The sequence below is a fragment of the Frieseomelitta varia genome, unplaced genomic scaffold (assembly GCF_011392965.1).
Source record: "Frieseomelitta varia isolate USP_RPSP 00005682 unplaced genomic scaffold, Fvar_1.2 scaffold_941, whole genome shotgun sequence".
NCBI classification, from domain to species: domain Eukaryota; kingdom Metazoa; phylum Arthropoda; class Insecta; order Hymenoptera; family Apidae; genus Frieseomelitta; species Frieseomelitta varia.
Window position 1 is genome coordinate 16,848 of NW_025110747.1, and position 19,926 is coordinate 36,773.

Here is a 19,926-nt window from a genome sequence, read left to right on the forward strand (position 1 = left end):
TTAATAAATGGTACTAGTTAATCTGAGTATTGTATTATACATAAATATATACATATATACATTTTATATATAAAATATATAATTTTTTACAATTTTACAATTTTTTTTTACATTTCTTAATTTATAATTATATATTTATATGTAAATAATTTTTTACATTTTACAATAAAATTTGTAACATTTAATTTTTAAAGTCGAAAAACCTAAAATCTATTATCTTTCAAATCTACAGATAAATAAATCGTAATGAATAAAAAAATGTATGATTTCTGTCCACTACTACATTTTGATAGAATTGGTTGTACGGTAACATCTGCTTGACCTTTATTAAATACTGAACGACAAAGAAATCAATTATATTTACTAAAATTCGAAACAATAAAAGCTGTTAGGTGAAAATTTAATGACAATTTATTGTACTCTATTGTATATAATACAGATTTCACAAATTATGTTCACATCTATTGCTTGTATATTCATTAACATATTTTAATTGCATATTGGAGATTAAATCTGCGAATTCGCTACAATCTTATAATCCATGAACAAATTTAATGTACCGCTCTATTGTACAAGGAGATTTTGCGTATCGTGGCATATATAAATTACTTCTTGATTTTCTACCAAATTCACCTGTATTATCTCGACCTACCTCTGTATTTAACCTACACATTTTCGAGAAATATGTAACTGTATATTGTCGTCGTCGATAGTGTTGGCTACATGCATATGTATTGATGTATAATTTGCACGAATATATGTATATATATATACATATATATTAATAATATATGTTCATGTATAAAGAATTAAACATCCAATTTATTATATATTGTAAATTGTAAATTGTTAATGACGTGCTCTCTTATATTACACGTACAAGAAGTAAGGTTATGTTTTTATTTTGACATATATAAAAATAAGTTATATTTTCAATAATTAATCATTATGGAAGCTATATGGAACGACAAGCAATTAGAACGCCCTCCCAATGCGGTTTGTCATGTTGAACGTCAAAAATTTGGTAAGTTTAATTCTATGTGTAAATAAAATGATAAGACAGAAATTAAAAATTTCTTATACAAGAAGCAAAAAAACGTTTTATTTCATATTTATATATATATGATTTTTCTTTATTTTTATCACTGTTAGATGCAGCTGCATTTTTATTAACATTGGACAAAATTGTAAAGGATTTAACTTCTCAAGAAATGTTGCATAAAGAAGCAGCAATTTTAAGTAGATTAATTTATCGTATGAAAAGAAAATTTCGAAGTGACAAAGGCTTGAAATCAATGCTTAAAGTAAACAAAGCATTGCTCAGATATTTATCATTGTCACTTGAAAAAGAATATGAAAATTTGAAGAATCATGTTGAAATAGATCAAAAATATATTACATTATCAAGTAAACAAATGGTAGAATATGTTTTAGTTAAAACACAGGGCTTTGCAAAACTTATGTTACATTTAGAAGAGGTTTCTAGACACGCTGCATATTTTTTTAAATGTAGAATAGCTTTAGGTCATGCTTGGTCCGTTGGTATTATTTCATATGCCGTTATTAGTAGAATATGGTATGTATTTTTATATTATGAATTGCATAAATTGATAATATAGAATATTCATATATCTTACTCTTAGGATTTTATCAAGACATTTACTTAAAAAAGTATGTATATGGTATAATGACTTATATCAGTATCTACACTTATTTGAAATTGTTGGATTACCTTGGCTACCTGAAAACTATGAACTTGCAGATGATCTAAAATCATGGCTATTAGTACCATGGATAGATGAATCTACACCAAGGCATGTAAAACAAATAAATATATTTTATACAAAAAAAACTATTTTATACAAGACAATTACTGTTAATTAATCTGTATTTTTATAGTGTTCCCAATGATTATGGATTAAAAAATACAATGTTTAAATTAATTACTCCTTATGATTCAGATGAAGATTTAGCTTTTAACAATAAAGAAACAAAATCTGAAAATACAGTTTCTTCTTTGGGAAATAAAAATATTTCAAATAAGATTGCAACTGTTATTTCTAATAATGATACAGGAGGTATTAAAACTAATTTACGAGATAATCTTAGTTAAAAAAAATATTATTTGTATACAAAAATATTTATAAAATTTATTTTGCTTTGTAGAAATTGTAGATCGTCATGCTTTTGAATTAGAATGTATTCAGAACTCATCAATAACTGCTGAAAAGAAACATAAAGAAATCACAAATGTTGATAAAGCAAATGAAAAAGAAAAAGTAGCAAATTTTATGAATAGCCATCGACAGTTTTGTGTCGAAAATTTAGGAAAAGATTTTATAATTGAAAAAAAGAAGAAAAATTCTAAAATAAAAATAAAAAAATTGGGAAAAAAAGAAAAATTAATTACTTTCGATAATATTAACAATAAGTCAGATTTAAAATTACTTCTAAACAGAACATCATATCCTGGTTTGGATAAATTACAATGGAATGTAATTAAAAATAAAAGCAAAAAATTATTAGATAAGTTGGAGAGTTGTTCTGATGAAATCAAACAATCAATTCTATTTAAAAAGGTAATAAAACGTATAAAAAATTGGATTGCTTAAATATATATTGTGTGTGTATCGAACGGAAAAATACATATGTACATAAAAATAAATATATTTTTATGAAAATCGTCTTTTATTTTTATAATAGTTTTTTAAATATATCCTCGGAAAAATTAAAAAATAATAACGATAGATTTAAAATGTCCGATATATTTAATCTATTGCAGTTCGTAACTTAAGAAAATTATGATACATCAAATATTTTTACTTAGAACGACATTGCAAAATTAAGATAATTATAATTATAATTATACAATTATCCCTGAGTAATATTTTTAGTTTCAATGAAGCATACTGATATAGAAGAATAAAATAATATAGTAAATAATTAATTCATATTGAAATTCGGGTACAACCAGTTTGTATATAGCTGTGGTCTCATTCTCCATTTTAAATTGTCTTTCTCTTCAAATTGTCTTTTCTTCATGTTATTGAAGCAACAGGCACGAAATTGTCGTGTTCCGCATTTCTCGGCGCATTCTTTGCCACATTGTTCGCAGGATAAGGTTTCTCCAAAGACCCATGATGCGCATACTGTATTGCAAAAAATATATGTATTTATTTCTTATTTATTTTATTTGAATTAAAAAAACTGCTAAAAACCAGTTAGTGTTATTTAAAATACTATGACAGAATTATTTATTCAAAAAATGTATAAAGAGAACGTATTTGATGAATTTATGTATGTTATGACTAGCGCGTATCGTTCATCGATGAATTTCAAACAAGTAATTACAAGTTATTGCATTTATATAGAACGCAAGCTTATGCATACTTCGATTAGAACTTCTTCCTCTTTCTGGTTTATGTTAATTACGAGAAAATATTTAAAAAATCGATCGCAATTTTTTTATTTTCTGTCTTTTACTGAAAAGCACAGCAATATATGCAGCAACATTATAAAGACTGTTTTAAGTGATTCATTCTTTAATAATGTCGCCTTCTTCAAATGAAGATTGTACTACAGTATCTAATTCGATTTATTTTGAATTTCTCTCAAAATCTTCTGACACAATAGCTATTTCATGCATTTCAGGATCAACTCACAATACATAGTAAAAATATTTTCTATTATAAAAATTGATCGCAATTTTTTTATTTTCTGTCTTTTACTGAAAGGCACAGCAATATATGCAACGACTTTATAAAGACTGTTTTAAGTGATGCATTCTTTAATAATGTCGCCTCCTTCAAATGAAGATTGTACTACCGTTTCTAATTCGATCTATATTGAATTTCTCTCAAAATCTTCTGACACAATAGCTATTTCATGCATTTCAGGATCCACTCACAATACATAGTAAAAATATTTTCTATTGTAAAAATTAAATATTGCTTACCTATGAGAAATAGCATCATACAAGTGCAATTCATTTTTTAGTTCAGTAACTCACTGTCAAATAAATTAAATATAATTATTTTATCGTCTGTTATTTTACACATGTTAAATTCGAATAAAAAAGAAAATTATAAAAAATTGATAAAATAGTACACATGTAACGCTCTAAATGTGTGTTAAATAATTTTTTTTATTTAAGTTTAAATGACACGAATTGAAATGTCAATTTTGAAAATGGTAACTTACAAATCTTTTGCGGATGAACGCCGAACGATAAATGATAATCTTTCCAAGGATCGCTGGTTGGAGAATATCTCCCCACCAACTCCTGTTTCCTCCTTAATCCTTAACGCACACGCAATTGCATTTTCTGCCTTGACATGATATTTAAAGATTTAAAATTTTGCTATAATTAAATGAATTTACTCTATATGAATATAGATTTATCAAAAATTAAAAGAATGTGATTTATCAAAATCTAGATAAAGAAGATCGTAAAGAACTTAATAATGATATAAATATAAATTAAATTTAATACATAAAAATCTCTGCACGTCTTATACATTTATTTACTTCAATAACAATACTATGTAGATGATGAAAGTGATTTCGCCAATTTTATAGTTTGATGCACTACTGATTTGTGGTAACATTTGAGCTGAAAATAGAAGAAAAATTAAGACGCACATCTATTTTCATTTTATTTTATATATCTTTTGGAACGAATCGAACTAGGATAATAAACGATTTTTTCTCTGCGTTTATAATCCGTTTCTGGTATAGAAATTTCACATTCTAATAGTAATGGTTCCAAAGGGTTCTTTACGATTGCACTGCGTGTCCCAGAGACAATATTCGTGTATCCCATTGTTTTTACAATTTTATCATGATAACTATTGACTTCAATTCCTTCTATGTAAATTCTTAGTATCGGTCGTGGCTGTCCTCCATTTGCTATACATATCAGATTCAAATGGCTTTCATTAAAAGATGAAGCGTGGATTGATAAACTAGTTTCTGGTACTGTAATAAAATATTTAACAGTAATGTAGTATATATAGAATATAAATTACTAAACTGTGATGATTACCATAAACAATCATTTTTGTTCTTCTTACGTCCTCTTCCTGAAAGGTGCTAATTATACAAGCATATTCTCCGGTCATTTCAATTATGGCCATTTTTAAACGTATGATGGATCGTGAATTAGAATATTTTAAATTTTGTTCGGGATATTCGGCCAATCCGTTTATCACTCCTACATCTTGAGGTGGCACTGTAGTTGCAATTACAATAGAAAGAAAAAAATATCATGCTCATATTGTACAAAGTAGTCTAGGTCAAAAAATTCAGATCTGTTTAAAATTACTTGGTGGGATCCACTGATATATTTGATCCTCATTATGGTACCATTTTATTACAAGACCGTTCTCATATTTGCTGACATTGTAAATGCAAGAAAGATCGATTGGTCCAGTTCCATTACGTACCACGAGCGGAACATCCAATGTGTAAATTTTTGAAGCGTATATATCTGGGAAACAGTCATAACCGTCTTAATATATTTTGAATTTATCACTTGTCAATTATAGTCAAAGATATTTTTTAATTACATATAATTAAGAGGAAAAAAATCCGGTTACCTGTAAAGCGGCTTTTCACTGCCACAGTGATAAATAGAAAAACAGTATACACGATCGACGACATTTTCTACAAAGATTAGTTTTCAGACTGATGAACAATTAAATATGCTTCGTTAAACTTAAATCAAGCGTAGGTGAAAGATTCTGCGCAGATACCGATTGTTTATAGTATAAACGTTTTTAGAATATCCCGTAACGAAAGAAATAGATTTATATTCGAGAGAAGCAGTTAACTATATTATTTGTTTCTATTAAAAATTTATAATGATTAATATTTGTTGTTTGTTTTTTCTTAAATTCGATTTGATTTCGTGATCAATTGGAATACATTCCAATAATTCTTTAAATTTCTCCGAACGCTCTTCTTAGTTAATACTCTTTCTAAGAGATGGCGATTCAGTTTCCATTAAGCATCAGTTGAGAATCTGTAACTGCTCTATAGAGTGTACACTCACTTAGTAGTTTTGGTTAATGAAATATTGCATAAACAATATAAATAATAAGAAACTATTAAAAAATTGTATACCTAAACTTTCTATTCATTAATGAGAAAACATTTAAAATGTAAAATGAATTTTTAATACTTTAAGTCAATCTTTTTCAAACAAAGTGTTCAACTGTCTAAACGATTATAGCTAATTTATGACTAAAGGAACTAATAGCTTTTAACGTTTCTATCATTTGAATACTGCTTACGATATACGGAACAATTTCCAGTACTAATATTTATTGTTGAAAGTCAATATTATTTTATCAATAATGAATGATGATGCAAGAGAAGTACTTGTTCTTCTTAATTCCTTGGGATTTGTTGGAATTACCGCTCAACAACTTAAAGCATTTATGAAAGGTAATATCGCCAATATCCTTTTTTGATTTTAGAATCGTTAATATATAAACATCTTGTGCACATTGTTGCTAATTCATATTTTTTTCTTTTTTTGGTGTAAGATTTAAAATTATACAAGAAAATAAAAGATTGTGAAAAACAACAAAAAAAGGAAGAGATTAAGAAAAAAATAATAAATAAGCAAAAAGATATGATTAAAGAAATTCTTAGAGAACAGAAAGCAGAGTTACGATCATTCGAAAACACTGTATCCACTAATTCTTCTAGTTCTTATTTTGATGATACCATTATAAAAGTACAAGTGAAAAAATTGTCAAGTGACAAAGAAAACAAAAGTCCTACAGATGTTGAAGGGAACTATCCAAATGTAAGTCATAAAGTGAATATGATACAATCAAAATCCAAATCCATAAGAGCACAAGATCAATACAATGTTAAATCTAATGTTGTATCATATAATAACATAGATGATAAAACCTGTTTGAGTAAAAATAAATACAAGGAATGTTTGAAAAAAGATTTCCATGTAGAAATGCAAAGCAAAACAAAAATACATGATGATAAAATACCAATTGGAGAAAAATCAACAGCTTTACAATCAGTTCGTCCTATGAGTGCACCGAATATTTTAGAACATCAACAAGAATATACCAGAAGTAGCCAAACAAAGAGTACATCATCTACAAAAAATACTTATTCTGGAGCAAAATCGTGTAAATTTCTATCATACATTTTTTATATTATGATACAAATACGATTTTATTTTCTTCTTCACTTTATTTTCTTTGAATTTAGTTATTAGACCATGGAGATTGCAACCGGAAGCTCAAAAAAGTAAAAATGTTAAAAAAACTGATCCTGTTTTACTTTACCAAAAATATCAACAAAAATGGAAACAAATGTCTTTTCCTGGAGAAGCTAAACATACAAGCATAAGGTGGGCTATTCGTGAAAAAATGTTAGGCGAAGATCCTCACCCAATGGTAAAAATTCTTATCACATAATTAAAATTATAGAAATATAATAATTCAGTATTATATTGTCATTAGTGTCATTGATATTTATATTTGCAGCCACTTTCTAGAAAATCAACTAGTATGCCAACATTAAGAAGGAAATGATATTTATTCAACTTGTTGGTATGAAATTTTTAATTTAAAATAAATAAATTTAAAACTGATATTGATATATTATATTGATTATATTGAATTATTGTAAGAAATTATTTACTGTTATAGAAAATAAATGCAATTTGATAAGAAATAAACTAATGTTTTATTCCTTTATTTTTTAATTTTTATTGTTGATTAAGTTTAAATTTCGACATTAGTTTATGAGAATCTGGTCTATGTAAATGATACAATATTTTGTCTTCAATCAAACGCGCAGCTCTTTCTGTAAGAACTAAGGTATCATGTTTTAACATACTGTAGACATTCAACCCTAAAAAATAAATATATAGTCTATAAATATATAATGATGCTACAAAATAACATTAAAATGTATTAAAATATAGCTTACCATATACAGGCATTAAATTTACATGTTTTATTACATCCGTAGCTTCTGTGATATTTATAGGCATGATATCATCAGTATCAACAAATAACACAGAAGGACCCCAATGTCGCTTTTCTATTAATTCCTCAACATATGAAGGTTCATTGGATGGAATTTCTAAATCATTAATAATATACAAATCATCTTGAGCCAATTTGACAGATAATGTAGACGTAAGTCCAGCCACCCGGGTATAAAAGGGAAGCATGTAGAAATGAGTTGTAGGAGATCTAGGTCCATGTATTACACCACCACCTCTCCATAATGGAGAACGTATACTTGAATGACGGGCACGACCTTGTCCCTTTTGTGGCCACGGTTTTCTACCACCACCTCTTACTTCGGAACGTATTTTTGTATGTGCATAGCACTAAAATGAAAAATTCATTTATGTATTTAATTTGTAGTTCTTGATTTAAAATGAATTAATTAATGAAATGTAATAATTACCACAAAGCGGTACAATCTTTGCCAGCGAATATTTTCCTGAATTATATCTATTCTAGGAGATGCTGCATAAACATCTGGATGTAGAAATACAAGCCCTAATTTTTTTCTTTCAACAGTATCTATATTTTCTAGCCATACTTCTCGCGGTCTTTGGTAAAAATAATTTTCATCTTCATAACTTCTTTTAGAAATGATTGGACTAGTTTGCTCGACGATAGCCTTTGTACAATACGTTACTTGTTTCGAATGTATCTGCAACTTGCAACTTGTAACAATAGTTCTAAGTGTCAACATTTTAATAAACAAGTTTCTTTCAAAAAAGGTTTATTGTTATAACAATAACCTAAATGTTTCCTGATAATTTGATGTAAGATGTCACTAGTTATTAGGAACAAAAATTTTGTAGATGTCACTAGTATCAAATGTAAACGGTTCATAATATAGCAACTGATGATTTTTAAATGCAGTCATTGTTAAAATTTATAGTATTGTATAGCTGATATTTTAAAAATTTTACACTGATTGTTCTATGTTCACCAGTAGTATTGTATACATTTTTTAACATTATAATATTTTTAATATTATTTTTAAAATATGTATGGAAGAAAAGGCTTTAAGCTTATATCAGAATTAGATTTATATTCTGATATATTGCCATTTAATGTAGGTTGTATGATAATATGATATGATAATATAAATAAATACTAATCTGAAAATATGTTTTATCTGTAGGAAGCATTAATTAAAGAAATTTTGCAAGAAATGCAATCCCTCTATGATGCAAATGTGGCAAATAGGTTCTTATAAAATATAATAATGTAAAAATTAAAATTTGAAAAACATTTATTGTTGAACAAACTTTTTTCAGCAATGCCATTAGGAATGATAATAATATGGCATTATTACCATCTGTACAGTTGAGACATATAGCATTAAAAAGGAACAAAAGATGTATCTTAGCATACATATATAACAGAATGAGGAAACTAAAAGAATTACGATGGGAATTAGGAAGCATTCTACCACCAGAAATAAATACCAATCTAATAAATGCTGAGGTTCAGTGGTTTCAGTCATACAATAAATCTTTAGCTAAATACATGAGATCCTTGGGAGAAGATCATGGGTTTAATCTAACAACGAACATGGTGCCTCCAAAAACTCTTTATGTAGAGGTAAGTAAAGCACACATTCAATTTTTTTTTTTTTTAATAGTGGTTAAATATATTGTATAAATATATATATTGTAAAATGTGGTATTATTTTAGGTGAAATGTGTAGAGGATTTTGGAAAATTGGAACTGGATGATGGTCAAGTTATTTTATTGAAAAAAAATACATATCATTTATTACCAAGATCTGTATGTGAACCTCTGATACGACAAGGAATTCTTGAACATAAGAGTACATGATATTTTTATATTTTGCGAAAATAAAAATTATATAGTCATAACAAAAGTACTTATTTATTTCAATTATTTATAATGATATATATATTTGTGTGTATACGTATTTTGTTATATGTTTAAAACTTTATTTAGAAGAAAGCATCTGATCAATTGTTATAAAAATAATATTTAAAAAATTTATGTGCCCGCATATTTATTGTCTGCTTTCCTTAGGAATTTCCCGTCTGAACATAAATTCCGTGTAGCGCGTAGTTGATTCAAACAGTTGAAAGCGCACGTTGCACTAAGCCTTGTGTTCAAGTTGGTTATTTTATTTGTTTCTGTCATAATATTTAATTTATGTTTACTACATAATCTTATACCTAGAATATGTATCTATAAAATTTCCTTCCTACGAACAGGAGGATGCAAACAATTCAGTTGAGAGCAATCAAATCTGACGACTAGCATGATTTTCATTCATTGCGAAGATATTTCCAAACGAGTAAGTGATCACTTAATATATAATTACTTTTATTTTTTTCGATAAATTATTCGTATTTTGTTTCCATAGTTTTTATTTGAAAACAATATAAATATTGGATGAGCGAATTATTAAATAAACAATATTTTTTAATGTTAAGATTTGTAAGATTGATTCATAAAAAAAATGAAAAACATAACGAGACTATAGTGTTCTGATATTTTTTCTGCTTCGTCCTTGAAACATTTTTTTATTCAATCGTGAACGACTGAAATATCATTAACATGTCCAACCTTATAAAATAAAAGTACATAATTAATTAATAATTAATAGATTAAAATAAAATACAAATTGAACAATGTTAATCATTGTTCTTTAAGAAACTTATTTATCATTGAGGACTCTTCTACACTTTACAGATGAAAATTGACATCGGAAATCAAATCGTGTAAGAGCATTTGATACAGATCAAAAATTATGCAAAATTCAAAGTGCAATAACTAAATTATTGATAATATAATAAGTGGTATATCTACCAGTGAATTTTACCGACGAATTTACGAACAATACAAAGATAATTTGTGTGAGCTTATCATAAACAGGTTTTTCCCAGATAGGTTTGGCATCAAATTCTTATTGACCGTTGAAAAAATTTGGTCGGATTTTTCTTTTTATTAAATTTTATTTATTAATAACACGTATTTTATTTATTAATTACACGTATTCATAATTGATAAGAAAAGATTTATATAATTATATTTATATAATTATAATTTATATAATTATATTCTGCTATATATTATGAACGAAAAGCAAAATTACGAATGAATAATATTTTTAAAAATATTCTATTCATTGTTAACCAATGATTATATAATTCATAAAATTATATAATTCGTTTCATGTCATCGAGGATGAGGATTGAGAAACTCGTTTACGACCTGGAATTATTAGCGTACTATTTGTATAATAAACGATAGGGAATACGATTTCTCTTTGTTTTAAGACCGAGTCTTAAACTATCTTTGGGGAAACCCGTATTTAAACACCCATGAATAGGATCGAGATTCACTTTCAGAATTGAGAGGGCATCGTACCAACGTTTTCTTGGTACACAAAATTATCTGTAAATATTGGTATATATATATATATACATATATTATAATATATAAATATATATAAAGTTATATATATATATATATATAATAAAGTTTCTAATAAATGCCAATGGACTTTCCGGTGAGTTTGTATCATACAAATTGATGATTCAAAAAGAAAGTAGAACAGTGAAATCTGCATCTTCCTACAGAAACGTATACACGATTGCTTGTTCGCGATGAACAAACGCTTTCTCATCGCTTCTTAAATATTCAACAAAGTTTTATTTGAATTTTTCGATAATCTAAATGCAAAATAGAGATTTAAGTAAAAGAGTTTTGGATACTCGATAGTAACCAAAAAGTAATGAATGATAGACAGATAAATTGTGATCAAATGTATGATTGCAAAGAGAGAAACAGAAAATGTGCACGGTGGTGTATCTTTCGTTTCTTTCGTTTCTCTTAGTCTGAGATTCTCTTGATTTGATATTATCTAAAAATCTATCTCTTAATTCTGTAAATAATAATTGACAATCTATTATTATTAGCGAAAAATTTGATAATAATTGTAGTATTGAAACATAAATGTTCGTTTAAAGAGAGACGATATAATTCATTAAAGTACATCCGTATAAATGTGAAATGATTGTGAAATGATACGAGGTAAATAATGATGGGAATTTTTTGGTGGACTTTCCGATTTGGCTTTCTTTCTTTAAACTGGTTATCTAAAGAATGTCAAGTTAAATTGAGTACATAGTGTATACGTGTATACGTGCAGCCGGCCCTGCCAGAGGACGATGGGTTTTCCCACCACTACCTTTCCCCTTTGAGAGCTCGCAAACCGCTGATACTGCCAGAAGGCCAGAAGTTCCACTGTGCAGTGCAGCCATCGTGGAAGTTACTCGGCGCGTCATTTAACATCGCATAATTAGTTCGTTTTCAGACAGCGCGTTGAGTGGAGTTTCGACACGTTACAAATTTTACATGATTGTCAAGTACATATAATTTTGTTTTCTCCACCTATTTGTTTTTTCGTCGAAAATATAAATTTTAACGCACCTAACCTCTTTTGTGAAACGGTCTTCCATACCAATACGTGAACGTGAAATTATCGTGGAACGACGTACGAACACAGTCGAAACGAGAATGCAACGACAACGAGAAACCGAATACACGTAAAAAAGAAAAGAAAAAAAAACCAGCTGTTCGAGGCGAACGACAATCGAATGATTGCTCGAATAAACGGAGCAGTGACGTAGCTTGCGAACGAACGAAATAGAGACGAACGTATTTTTATTCAGAAGAAGGAGAAAGAATCGAACGAAATCGTAAAAAAACCGACTAAATTGCCCGCACGGAAAATTGCGTAGAATCGTCGCGTCAAGATTTTAAAGAAGCGTATACAGTGGTGCATCGCTCTATGTATACGTATACTTGCACGCGAGTTGCACGATAGCTTTCCTCCAGGCAAGCGGGAAATAAGTTGATTTTTGTGTGCGGGTTGAATATTAGTAATCGAAAAAAAAAAAAAAAAATGTGGCATTCCTCGAAAACGACACCGATGGAGAGCAATGTTCCAGAGAACGAGCAAAAACAAAAGTACGAGGATCAACGTAACTCGAGCCACGCCGATTCCGGGTTTCTCTCCAGTGGGAATCTCCAAATCAGTTCGGAGCTGTGCGATTCCGAATTGAATGTTGCAACAACCGCACCAGCCGCCCCGGAACCAATGAGAGCAGACAGCGGTGTCGATCTTGGCTTGAGCGAAAGCTTAAGCCAGCTTACGTTGAAACATGTTACGTTAAACCCTCTGACAAGCGGTAAGGTTCAGGCCGAGCCCACTGTTGAATTAACTCCTGTAAGCGCTGAAAAACTCGAGCAACATAATGCCTCGATGTTGCAACCGCATCAGTCCTCTGAAAAGTCGCTTAATGAGGAACCTTGGCAGCTCTACTATACCCAGGACGATGATGGTGACACGTAAGTAATCGCAATTAATAATATTTAAATTCCCTTGCTGCGAATCGTGTTATTTATCGTGTAATGTCTCGCATATATAATTACAACGACGTTATTTTATTATGTGATTAATGAGACTATTAAAGAGCAAAATAAAGCGATAAATGTGTATAATTGGCACAGATAGGCGCATGCTCCGTTTTAGCGCAATCTGTAACCCGCGTTATTTTGAAGCACCATAGCTTTCGAATGTATCGGTCAGTCTTATGATAATAATGTATTTCCGTTCGATGGATATTTTTCTTTGCATGATGAGGCAATGACTCGATGATATATCGATCAGAGCGCAACAACTATTGTTTTATGATTTCATGTAATACATACAGACTTAAGAAAAGAAGTTGGAAGCTAAATAAATCAGATCGGAAACAAAATTTTAACTTTGACTGTATCGTCGTTCCGTTTAAAGTTCAAACGATACGACGAATAGTATTTTAAAATGAATGTCATTATCAAATACAATTGTTATTTTCCTGATCATATGAGAAATATGTTAATCGAAGCAAATATCGTTACGCCTAACGCGTATCATTATATACGCATTAATCGGCCAATCGTTTCGCGAGGCACGTTGAACCACTGAATCGCGAGATGCACATTCGTCAGATTCTTTTAAACACTTTTTGGAAATCTTGAAGACGATTACATAATTTTTTTTTACAACAAAAATCAAAATGTTGCACGCGTTAGTTAATTGACAAAATATCGAGCATTGTACAAAGAAAATGAACCGTGAAACAAACTTCAAAATGAGGAAAAAACATTTCGAGGTCGAAGACTAGTCGCATAAACACGTGCAATCTCGTGCAATGACCAACGTTAATATCTCAATTGCCTATTATGGAATAAAAAATTGCAACATACTGTTTCTCATCTTTATGCAGATATTTTTCCTCAAAATCATTAATAATTTGTTTTGTTTTCTCTCTGTTTTTTTGTCTCTCTTAGGCAACTTCATATAGCTATAGTGCAAGGATTCTTGGAAGCTGCGTTTAGCTTGATAAGAATGGCACCACATTCCTATTTTTTAAATATCCTGAACGATGACGGCCAGTCGCCCTTGCACCTAGCCGTATTGACACGTCAACCGAGGATCGTCAGACGGCTGGTTTTAGCAGGTGCAAATCCAACGTTGAGAAACTTCCGCGGGAACACGGCTCTTCACTTGGCGTGTGCGACGGGGGACATTGCCTGTGCAAAGGCCCTTACCGATCCTCTAACACTCGTCGAAAGAAATTACTTTCTCCCAGGAAAAAAGATACCTCCTCTACCACAAAATTTAGAACAGCGAAATTACGATGGTAATTAATAAATTTATATTCTTCTTTTTTTTCATTTCATTGTTTGATCGCTCACTTTCCAATGAATTAATATGTTTTTCTTTGTTCCGCTTAAATCGGCGATGATGTTCTATGAATGGAAAAAATAGTAACAACAACGTCAAATAGTTTTAGCACATTTGTGATCATCTTTGAATATTTAATCACGAAGTGTATGACACAAAAAAATACTGAGAACAAAGCGTGTTCTTTATAATGGACAATAAGACAAAAGAAAGGAAATGCATGTGACGCGACTTTGGTATCGCTCGCTGAAAGGACAAACGAAGCGTCTTGGAAAATCCTAACAACTTTTACCGCATGAAATAGCAGTCATTGGCATCGTATATGCTCGTGCCTTGCTCCGAGAACAATTCAACCACGATGCGCGGTTTTCCCATGATTTCATCGAAGCATCGAGAATGATCCGTTATTCAATTTGTTTCGTTCGGAAATTCCATGAAGCCAAAGTATGAAAGTTGCCATTATTGGCGATTCATGATACTTTCGAGAAAAATGACCAATGCTTTCAAATAGGATCTTTTGAAACATTTCCGCGTGATCGCACGATTTTCAAAAATAGCTTCCTTTTCAATGATGACTGAAATGTTCAAACCTTAAATGCGTCTTGGATGCTTCAAAAAAAAAGTTTAGTCAGAAATCTTTCTTATCCTCTTTTCATCCGTCGTCTAGGCTTCTTTCACAGTTTGCAAAATTTCCCTTTTTGAAGTAAGTATCTCAAACCGCGATGCGCAAATAGTCGAATGATGATCGTTAGTTCTTTTCCAAAGTTCCGGAATTCCCACATAACGTCATCCATACATTTCATTCTAGGCTTATAAAATGGATGTATGCGGGACGTCAAGCTGTTGGCGTAACGGCTGATTTTGGACCATGACGAAATAAATTACGCTTTTGCTATGAAATAATTTTTTGTTTAACCGCAGCTGTTATTGTACTTGGTTCTCGTGCATTGCATCGTTGTACGTAGATAACGGTGACGTATAACGTACTTTACGTTCTATCGATTGAACAAAGAAAACGTAAACATTCGCGTGTGTAATTTTATCGAGCAAGAAACACATGCTCGACTTAAATTAGAAAGGTGAGAGGTGGACAATTCTTTGCATGTTGTGTAATTCAATAATGGGGTGTCAACGTCAAGGGTTCAAGTGTAGCCACGGTGATTCGGTCGATGAAACACCGCCAAGAAAATTTCACAGATGAAGCAATTAGGTAAGGGGGGGGGGGGAGAGAGAAGAAAATGAGAAGGAAAGAGTGTTGCGATATTAAACTCAGAATACACGCGACGGAATTTCGGCGCGTCGTTTGTGCGTACGTGTACGCACGTTACATCACGCGCAGCGCGCGATGAGACAGAAAGCCCGAAGCAGATGTTTTTGGTATTTAAAAATACCTGTCCGACTATTTGCGTGTCGTGGTATTCTCGCCTCAGTTCGACTTGATTCGACTTGGAAAACCCCACAATGGCGTGGAAACCAGTGGACGTGTGTATGCGTTTACCCTTGAACGTTTCCTTTGGAAAAAAGAAAATGTGAAAGAGGAAAAGAAAGTTAACGATTCTATCGCTGTTCTCGATTCTCCATTTTTATTCACAAACGTCGAGCCGACGATAGACTTAAGGAATATCAATTATAAGGGAAAACAAATTAATAATTATTAATATAGTATTGTTTGAGTATACGTGACAATTTATTTTCTTGCATAATTGCGTTTGGTGCATTGTTCATCAATGCGTTTCATAACATAATTAAACGTAAATATTTTCGCGGTAGAAATCTGTAAAGCTCTCTGTTGCCAGGCCAGATTCAGCTCCGACGAAATTGGTAATTACATTCCGCCAATGTACATACTGCCGTTGGTAACAAGGGAGACTTAATTTTAGCACTTTGATCAGTACGAACCTAGTTTGGACCGCGGGACGCCAGCCAAACCTCCGACGATAATGATTCACCGCGTCTTCCTAGTTCTATCTATATCTTCTAGAAACATGTGATTCGGTCGCGTCGTTATGAAGTACACAATTCTACCCTCATTAATACCCTCGTTCGATATCTTCTCTCTAATTGTTAAATAACACTTGAAAGAAAACGATCATTCATACATTATCATATCTGAAGCATATGTTAATAGTGCTATATATACTTTATGTAGATGTTACACTTTACATTTCAGGAGAAATGTGCTTACATATAGCCGCTTCATCGGGTCAAGTGGAGATTGTGCGACTTCTGCTGCGTCTCGGAGCGGATCTTGAAGCCAGAGAAGCATTGGCGGGGAAAACGGCTCTTCACCTCGCTGTGGAACGTGGGTGTCGGTCAGTGGTCGCATTCCTCCTTCAAGAGTGCAGGCCCTGCTTAGATACACAAACCTACGCCGGGATCACAGCATATCAGTTAGCTCTGTGCTTTGATAGTCAACTCGCAAGGGAATTAGTAAGACTGGGCGCAACACCAGAACCGCTTCCAGAACCAGATTCGGATAGCAGTGACGAGGAAGAGAGTTCTCCAGCTAATTATTTACCGACGATCGCGAGACTTCGACAAAACGTGGTCGGTGTCAAAGTATAGAAGTATTTATTGATATATTGACTAATTCGGCAATACGGTCTGTTTTATGATCAATTTTTAAAATTAAATAATTGATTAAAATATCATTGAGAAACTATTACTGAAGATATCTTAAAAAATGGTTATTCGTGGTTATGCGAATATCGCGAAACAGGTACATAGGTAGATAGGAATAATTCGAATTCCATCAAATGCAAGTATTAATCGCATCAAATCGAATGTTTTATTTACTTAAAGATAATCAACAACATCAGTGTGAAATGTATTATAAAAACGAAAAAAAAAGCGAAAGAATACTCGAAGAAGCAAAAGATAAACAGAGACATAGTTTTTAATGTAAACATACTTTTGTGAGAAGTAATTGCTATACTTCGATGACGAAGAAAACAATATCGAATACATTTGTTGTAATATAACTAATCGACTGTAAAGGATTCACATTTACGCTTAGGGTACTGTAGGATCTCTGTAAATATAGATGGAAGATCAAAGATTTTTATTCGAGTGGTGTGAGAATGTGGCAATGACATCCGTACGTTTGAAAGTGATTTAAAATGAAAATTTACATTGAAAATTACGTTGAAAAAAAAATAGAAAAAATAGTACGTAACAGAACATTCGTAATTTCATTGTTTTTTTAAAAGTGTACATACATATATTTATATTAGATAAAGTAAGAGACCTAAATAACACTATAAGTGTTATTTATAAAATAGGATTATTTATAAGAAAACGAACTCGGATTTTATTATGTCAGAGTATTTCGCTTTATCATAAACGTTTAACGTTTATTAATTTCCTCGTTCCCTTTCTCCCTTATTGTATATAGTCAAGTTTGTTAATATCATATATTGTTTTTATGGTATCAAGAATAATAGAATGATAACATTAATGTTATTAACATAATTATTTTTTTAGTAATAAAAAATCTTAGAAAATTTATTATAGGTTTTAGAATTTTTTTGCAGCATTTAAAAGCGTTAACAAATATTTAAAACTTGATTTTAATTATTGAATAATAAATACAGTAAATACAATACGAAAGTGCAAATGGAGATGAAACGTTATGGCTAATTTTGTAAGAGCCGCTGTAAAAATGTGGAGCAAGGACCGGCAGTTGGATATTTCGAGTTCGTAACATGTAATGGTCTAGGTATTCTAAGAAGCTTGTAGACTTATTCCTTTTTGGGGGGAGTTTAGTCTGCGAACTGCACAGGTTCCGGAATATATTTGGTTCTTAGAAAAGAGACAATCCTATTATTCGTCTAATAGTCTTTCAGTTGTAAGTAATTATTTATTTATGCCAAATTATCTTTATATTATAAATATGAAAATCTACATTATTTATTTTCACAAAATATTATGTGTTCCGTAATTCAATATAAAAATACTCTGAATAATACAACAAAATATCCGAATGCAGAAAATAATTTCAGAGATAATACAACAGTTATCGAAGTGCTTGCGAAAAAAATGCAACACGACAAATAACTGGAATTCCCCAGTTACTCCAGTTTGCTGATGGAAATACCAGATTTTAAATAAAAATGTCAAATCAAACAACCTTGGACATTTACCAAACGTATAATAGCAGACCAAAGTTGTCTATATTTCAAACGTATCTATCTCCGTGAATTATTGTTTATATACACATGTATGTTTTTTTTTATTTGACATGTTTCCATGTTTGACATAGCATCCGGGAAGCAAATTTTTTATCTAAATGCTTTTTTATCCAAATTTCGGGAATTTTAGATCGTTGAATTGAAAATTAAGTTCACTTTTCACGAAAATGAAATTATGGTGGCCATATAAAATGAAATCTAATTCAAATCTCTGTTCTTTTGTTTGTAGCTACATGAGATTTAAACAAATTTCAGCGGCGGACGTATCGGCTATGCTTATGACTGTGTCACAAATAAGTCTATATCGGTAAAATTCACTGTAGTAGTATCAACAAGTTTTCCTGAATATTTTGAAAACTGTTCCGTGAAAAAACGACCTTGATTTTCGGCTTCAATGATTTCCTAAAACAAATTTAAATAGAAAATTTTGCTTACTGAATACTATAGTAATATAATAATATAATAATAAAATTCATGTTTGGATTACATAATTTCTACGATCAATCTGATAATGAGTATCTTTAGATTTTATTAATCTCACATGTGTTACAAATTTATATATATCAAAATTATAATTGTAACTCGTATAAAGTATGAATAAAAAGCCAAAATTCTTTTAAAAAGAATTTAAATAATTAGAGACGTAGATATGTACGTAATTAAGTATAATCATGATTGTATTTAATGCATTATAAATATATTAATTTATTTAGTATAGTTTTAAAAGTTAAATTAATTTATTTAATATATTTTTAAAAGTTAAATTATAAATTATGAAACAATGTACATATAATAATAATGTTTGGAAATAGGAAATAAAGTATAATGAAATATAAATGAAAATATAATATGTTTCATATAGATAAAATATAAAAAAATCGTTATGTATCACAGTATGTTAAAAATCGACAAAATGTTGGTGAATACAGTCTATGTACAT

General features: G+C 30.2%; 7 protein-coding genes and 1 pseudogene across 9 annotated transcripts; 5 read left to right on the forward strand and 3 right to left on the reverse strand.

The window, feature by feature from the left end:
* Positions 1-193: 193 nt before the first annotated feature.
* On the forward strand, positions 194-713 carry LOC122537995 (annotated as a pseudogene).
* Positions 714-822: 109 nt separating this feature from the next.
* LOC122537987 lies at positions 823-2,643 on the forward strand. The gene is made up of 5 exons (XM_043671696.1): positions 823-1,024; positions 1,153-1,576; positions 1,644-1,814; positions 1,900-2,078; positions 2,167-2,643. The coding sequence occupies exons 1-5, from the start codon at positions 949-951 to the stop codon at positions 2,610-2,612; spliced, it is 1,296 nt and encodes a 431-aa protein (XP_043527631.1). The 5' UTR covers positions 823-948; the 3' UTR covers positions 2,613-2,643.
* Positions 2,644-2,805: 162 nt separating this feature from the next.
* On the reverse strand, positions 2,806-4,320 carry LOC122537994 (trissin). The gene is made up of 3 exons (XM_043671706.1): positions 4,201-4,320; positions 3,956-4,008; positions 2,806-3,149 (listed from the first exon to the last, which is right to left on the reverse strand). Exons 2-3 carry the CDS (start codon positions 3,987-3,989, stop codon positions 2,944-2,946), a joined length of 240 nt encoding a protein of 79 aa, XP_043527641.1. The 5' UTR covers positions 3,990-4,008; positions 4,201-4,320; the 3' UTR covers positions 2,806-2,943.
* A 166-nt stretch (positions 4,321-4,486) lies between these two features.
* Positions 4,487-5,884, reverse strand: LOC122537992. Of its 2 annotated transcripts, none has more exons than XM_043671703.1 (5): positions 5,598-5,884; positions 5,324-5,488; positions 5,045-5,230; positions 4,687-4,977; positions 4,487-4,612 (listed from the first exon to the last, which is right to left on the reverse strand). In XM_043671703.1, the coding sequence occupies exons 1-5, from the start codon at positions 5,659-5,661 to the stop codon at positions 4,524-4,526; spliced, it is 795 nt and encodes a 264-aa protein (XP_043527638.1). In that variant the 5' UTR covers positions 5,662-5,884; the 3' UTR covers positions 4,487-4,523. The 2 variants fall into 2 exon arrangements, with proteins under 2 accessions (XP_043527638.1, XP_043527637.1); XM_043671702.1 differs by having other exon boundaries at positions 5,045-5,245.
* Positions 5,885-6,137: 253 nt separating this feature from the next.
* LOC122537991 (hydrolethalus syndrome protein 1 homolog) lies at positions 6,138-7,689 on the forward strand. The gene is made up of 4 exons (XM_043671701.1): positions 6,138-6,447; positions 6,549-7,160; positions 7,243-7,430; positions 7,521-7,689. The coding sequence occupies exons 1-4, from the start codon at positions 6,357-6,359 to the stop codon at positions 7,566-7,568; spliced, it is 939 nt and encodes a 312-aa protein (XP_043527636.1). The 5' UTR covers positions 6,138-6,356; the 3' UTR covers positions 7,569-7,689.
* A 31-nt stretch (positions 7,690-7,720) lies between these two features.
* LOC122537989 (39S ribosomal protein L4, mitochondrial) lies at positions 7,721-8,943 on the reverse strand. Its single transcript, XM_043671700.1, is given in 5 exon segments — positions 7,721-7,890; positions 7,969-8,377; positions 8,458-8,777; positions 8,780-8,837; positions 8,839-8,943. Coding segments are annotated over 5 exon segments (1,023 nt in total). The 5' UTR covers positions 8,929-8,943; the 3' UTR covers positions 7,721-7,744.
* LOC122537993 (DNA replication complex GINS protein PSF1-like) lies at positions 8,940-9,909 on the forward strand. Its single transcript, XM_043671705.1, has 4 exons — positions 8,940-9,120; positions 9,190-9,254; positions 9,326-9,632; positions 9,726-9,909. The coding sequence occupies exons 1-4, from the start codon at positions 9,052-9,054 to the stop codon at positions 9,867-9,869; spliced, it is 585 nt and encodes a 194-aa protein (XP_043527640.1). The 5' UTR covers positions 8,940-9,051; the 3' UTR covers positions 9,870-9,909.
* Positions 9,910-12,265: 2,356 nt separating this feature from the next.
* LOC122537998 (NF-kappa-B inhibitor cactus) lies at positions 12,266-17,932 on the forward strand. Of its 2 annotated transcripts, none has more exons than XM_043671709.1 (3): positions 12,266-13,412; positions 14,400-14,752; positions 16,946-17,932. In XM_043671709.1, the coding sequence occupies exons 1-3, from the start codon at positions 12,967-12,969 to the stop codon at positions 17,359-17,361; spliced, it is 1,215 nt and encodes a 404-aa protein (XP_043527644.1). In that variant the 5' UTR covers positions 12,266-12,966; the 3' UTR covers positions 17,362-17,932. The 2 variants fall into 2 exon arrangements, with proteins under 2 accessions (XP_043527644.1, XP_043527645.1); XM_043671710.1 differs by having other exon boundaries at positions 12,269-13,412; positions 16,967-17,932.
* Positions 17,933-19,926: the final 1,994 nt, after the last annotated feature.

What these genes read in the sequence shown, in the direction of transcription:
- LOC122537993 (XM_043671705.1), top strand. Translation starts at nt 9,052, where the DNA reads ATGTATGGAAGAAAAGGCTTTAAGCTTATATCAGAATTAGATTTATAT. An exon ending in CTGATATATTGCCATTTAAT is followed by an intron (nt 9,121 to 9,189) that starts GTAGGTTGTATG and finishes TTTTATCTGTAG; the next exon opens with GAAGCATTAATTAAAGAAAT. An exon ending in GATGCAAATGTGGCAAATAG is followed by an intron (nt 9,255 to 9,325) that starts GTTCTTATAAAA and finishes AACTTTTTTCAG; the next exon opens with CAATGCCATTAGGAATGATA.
- LOC122537991 (XM_043671701.1), top strand. Translation starts at nt 6,357, where the DNA reads ATGAATGATGATGCAAGAGAAGTACTTGTTCTTCTTAATTCCTTGGGA. An exon ending in ACTTAAAGCATTTATGAAAG is followed by an intron (nt 6,448 to 6,548) that starts GTAATATCGCCA and finishes TTTTGGTGTAAG; the next exon opens with ATTTAAAATTATACAAGAAA. An exon ending in TTATTCTGGAGCAAAATCGT is followed by an intron (nt 7,161 to 7,242) that starts GTAAATTTCTAT and finishes CTTTGAATTTAG; the next exon opens with TTATTAGACCATGGAGATTG.
- LOC122537994 (XM_043671706.1), bottom strand. Translation starts at nt 3,989, where the DNA reads ATGAATTGCACTTGTATGATGCTATTTCTCATAG. An exon ending in TATGATGCTATTTCTCATAG is followed by an intron (nt 3,150 to 3,955) that starts GTAAGCAATATT and finishes TTTGCAATACAG; the next exon opens with TATGCGCATCATGGGTCTTT.
- LOC122537987 (XM_043671696.1), top strand. Translation starts at nt 949, where the DNA reads ATGGAAGCTATATGGAACGACAAGCAATTAGAACGCCCTCCCAATGCG. An exon ending in GCCGTTATTAGTAGAATATG is followed by an intron (nt 1,577 to 1,643) that starts GTATGTATTTTT and finishes TCTTACTCTTAG; the next exon opens with GATTTTATCAAGACATTTAC. An exon ending in ATAGATGAATCTACACCAAG is followed by an intron (nt 1,815 to 1,899) that starts GCATGTAAAACA and finishes GTATTTTTATAG; the next exon opens with TGTTCCCAATGATTATGGAT.
- LOC122537998 (XM_043671709.1), top strand. Translation starts at nt 12,967, where the DNA reads ATGTGGCATTCCTCGAAAACGACACCGATGGAGAGCAATGTTCCAGAG. An exon ending in CAGGACGATGATGGTGACAC is followed by an intron (nt 13,413 to 14,399) that starts GTAAGTAATCGC and finishes TGTCTCTCTTAG; the next exon opens with GCAACTTCATATAGCTATAG. An exon ending in AGAACAGCGAAATTACGATG is followed by an intron (nt 14,753 to 16,945) that starts GTAATTAATAAA and finishes TACTTTATGTAG; the next exon opens with ATGTTACACTTTACATTTCA.
- LOC122537992 (XM_043671702.1), bottom strand. Translation starts at nt 5,661, where the DNA reads ATGTCGTCGATCGTGTATACTGTTTTTCTATTTATCACTGTGGCAGTG. An exon ending in ATATCAGTGGATCCCACCAA is followed by an intron (nt 5,246 to 5,323) that starts GTAATTTTAAAC and finishes TTCTTTCTATTG; the next exon opens with TAATTGCAACTACAGTGCCA. An exon ending in AACAAAAATGATTGTTTATG is followed by an intron (nt 4,978 to 5,044) that starts GTAATCATCACA and finishes ATTTTATTACAG; the next exon opens with TACCAGAAACTAGTTTATCA.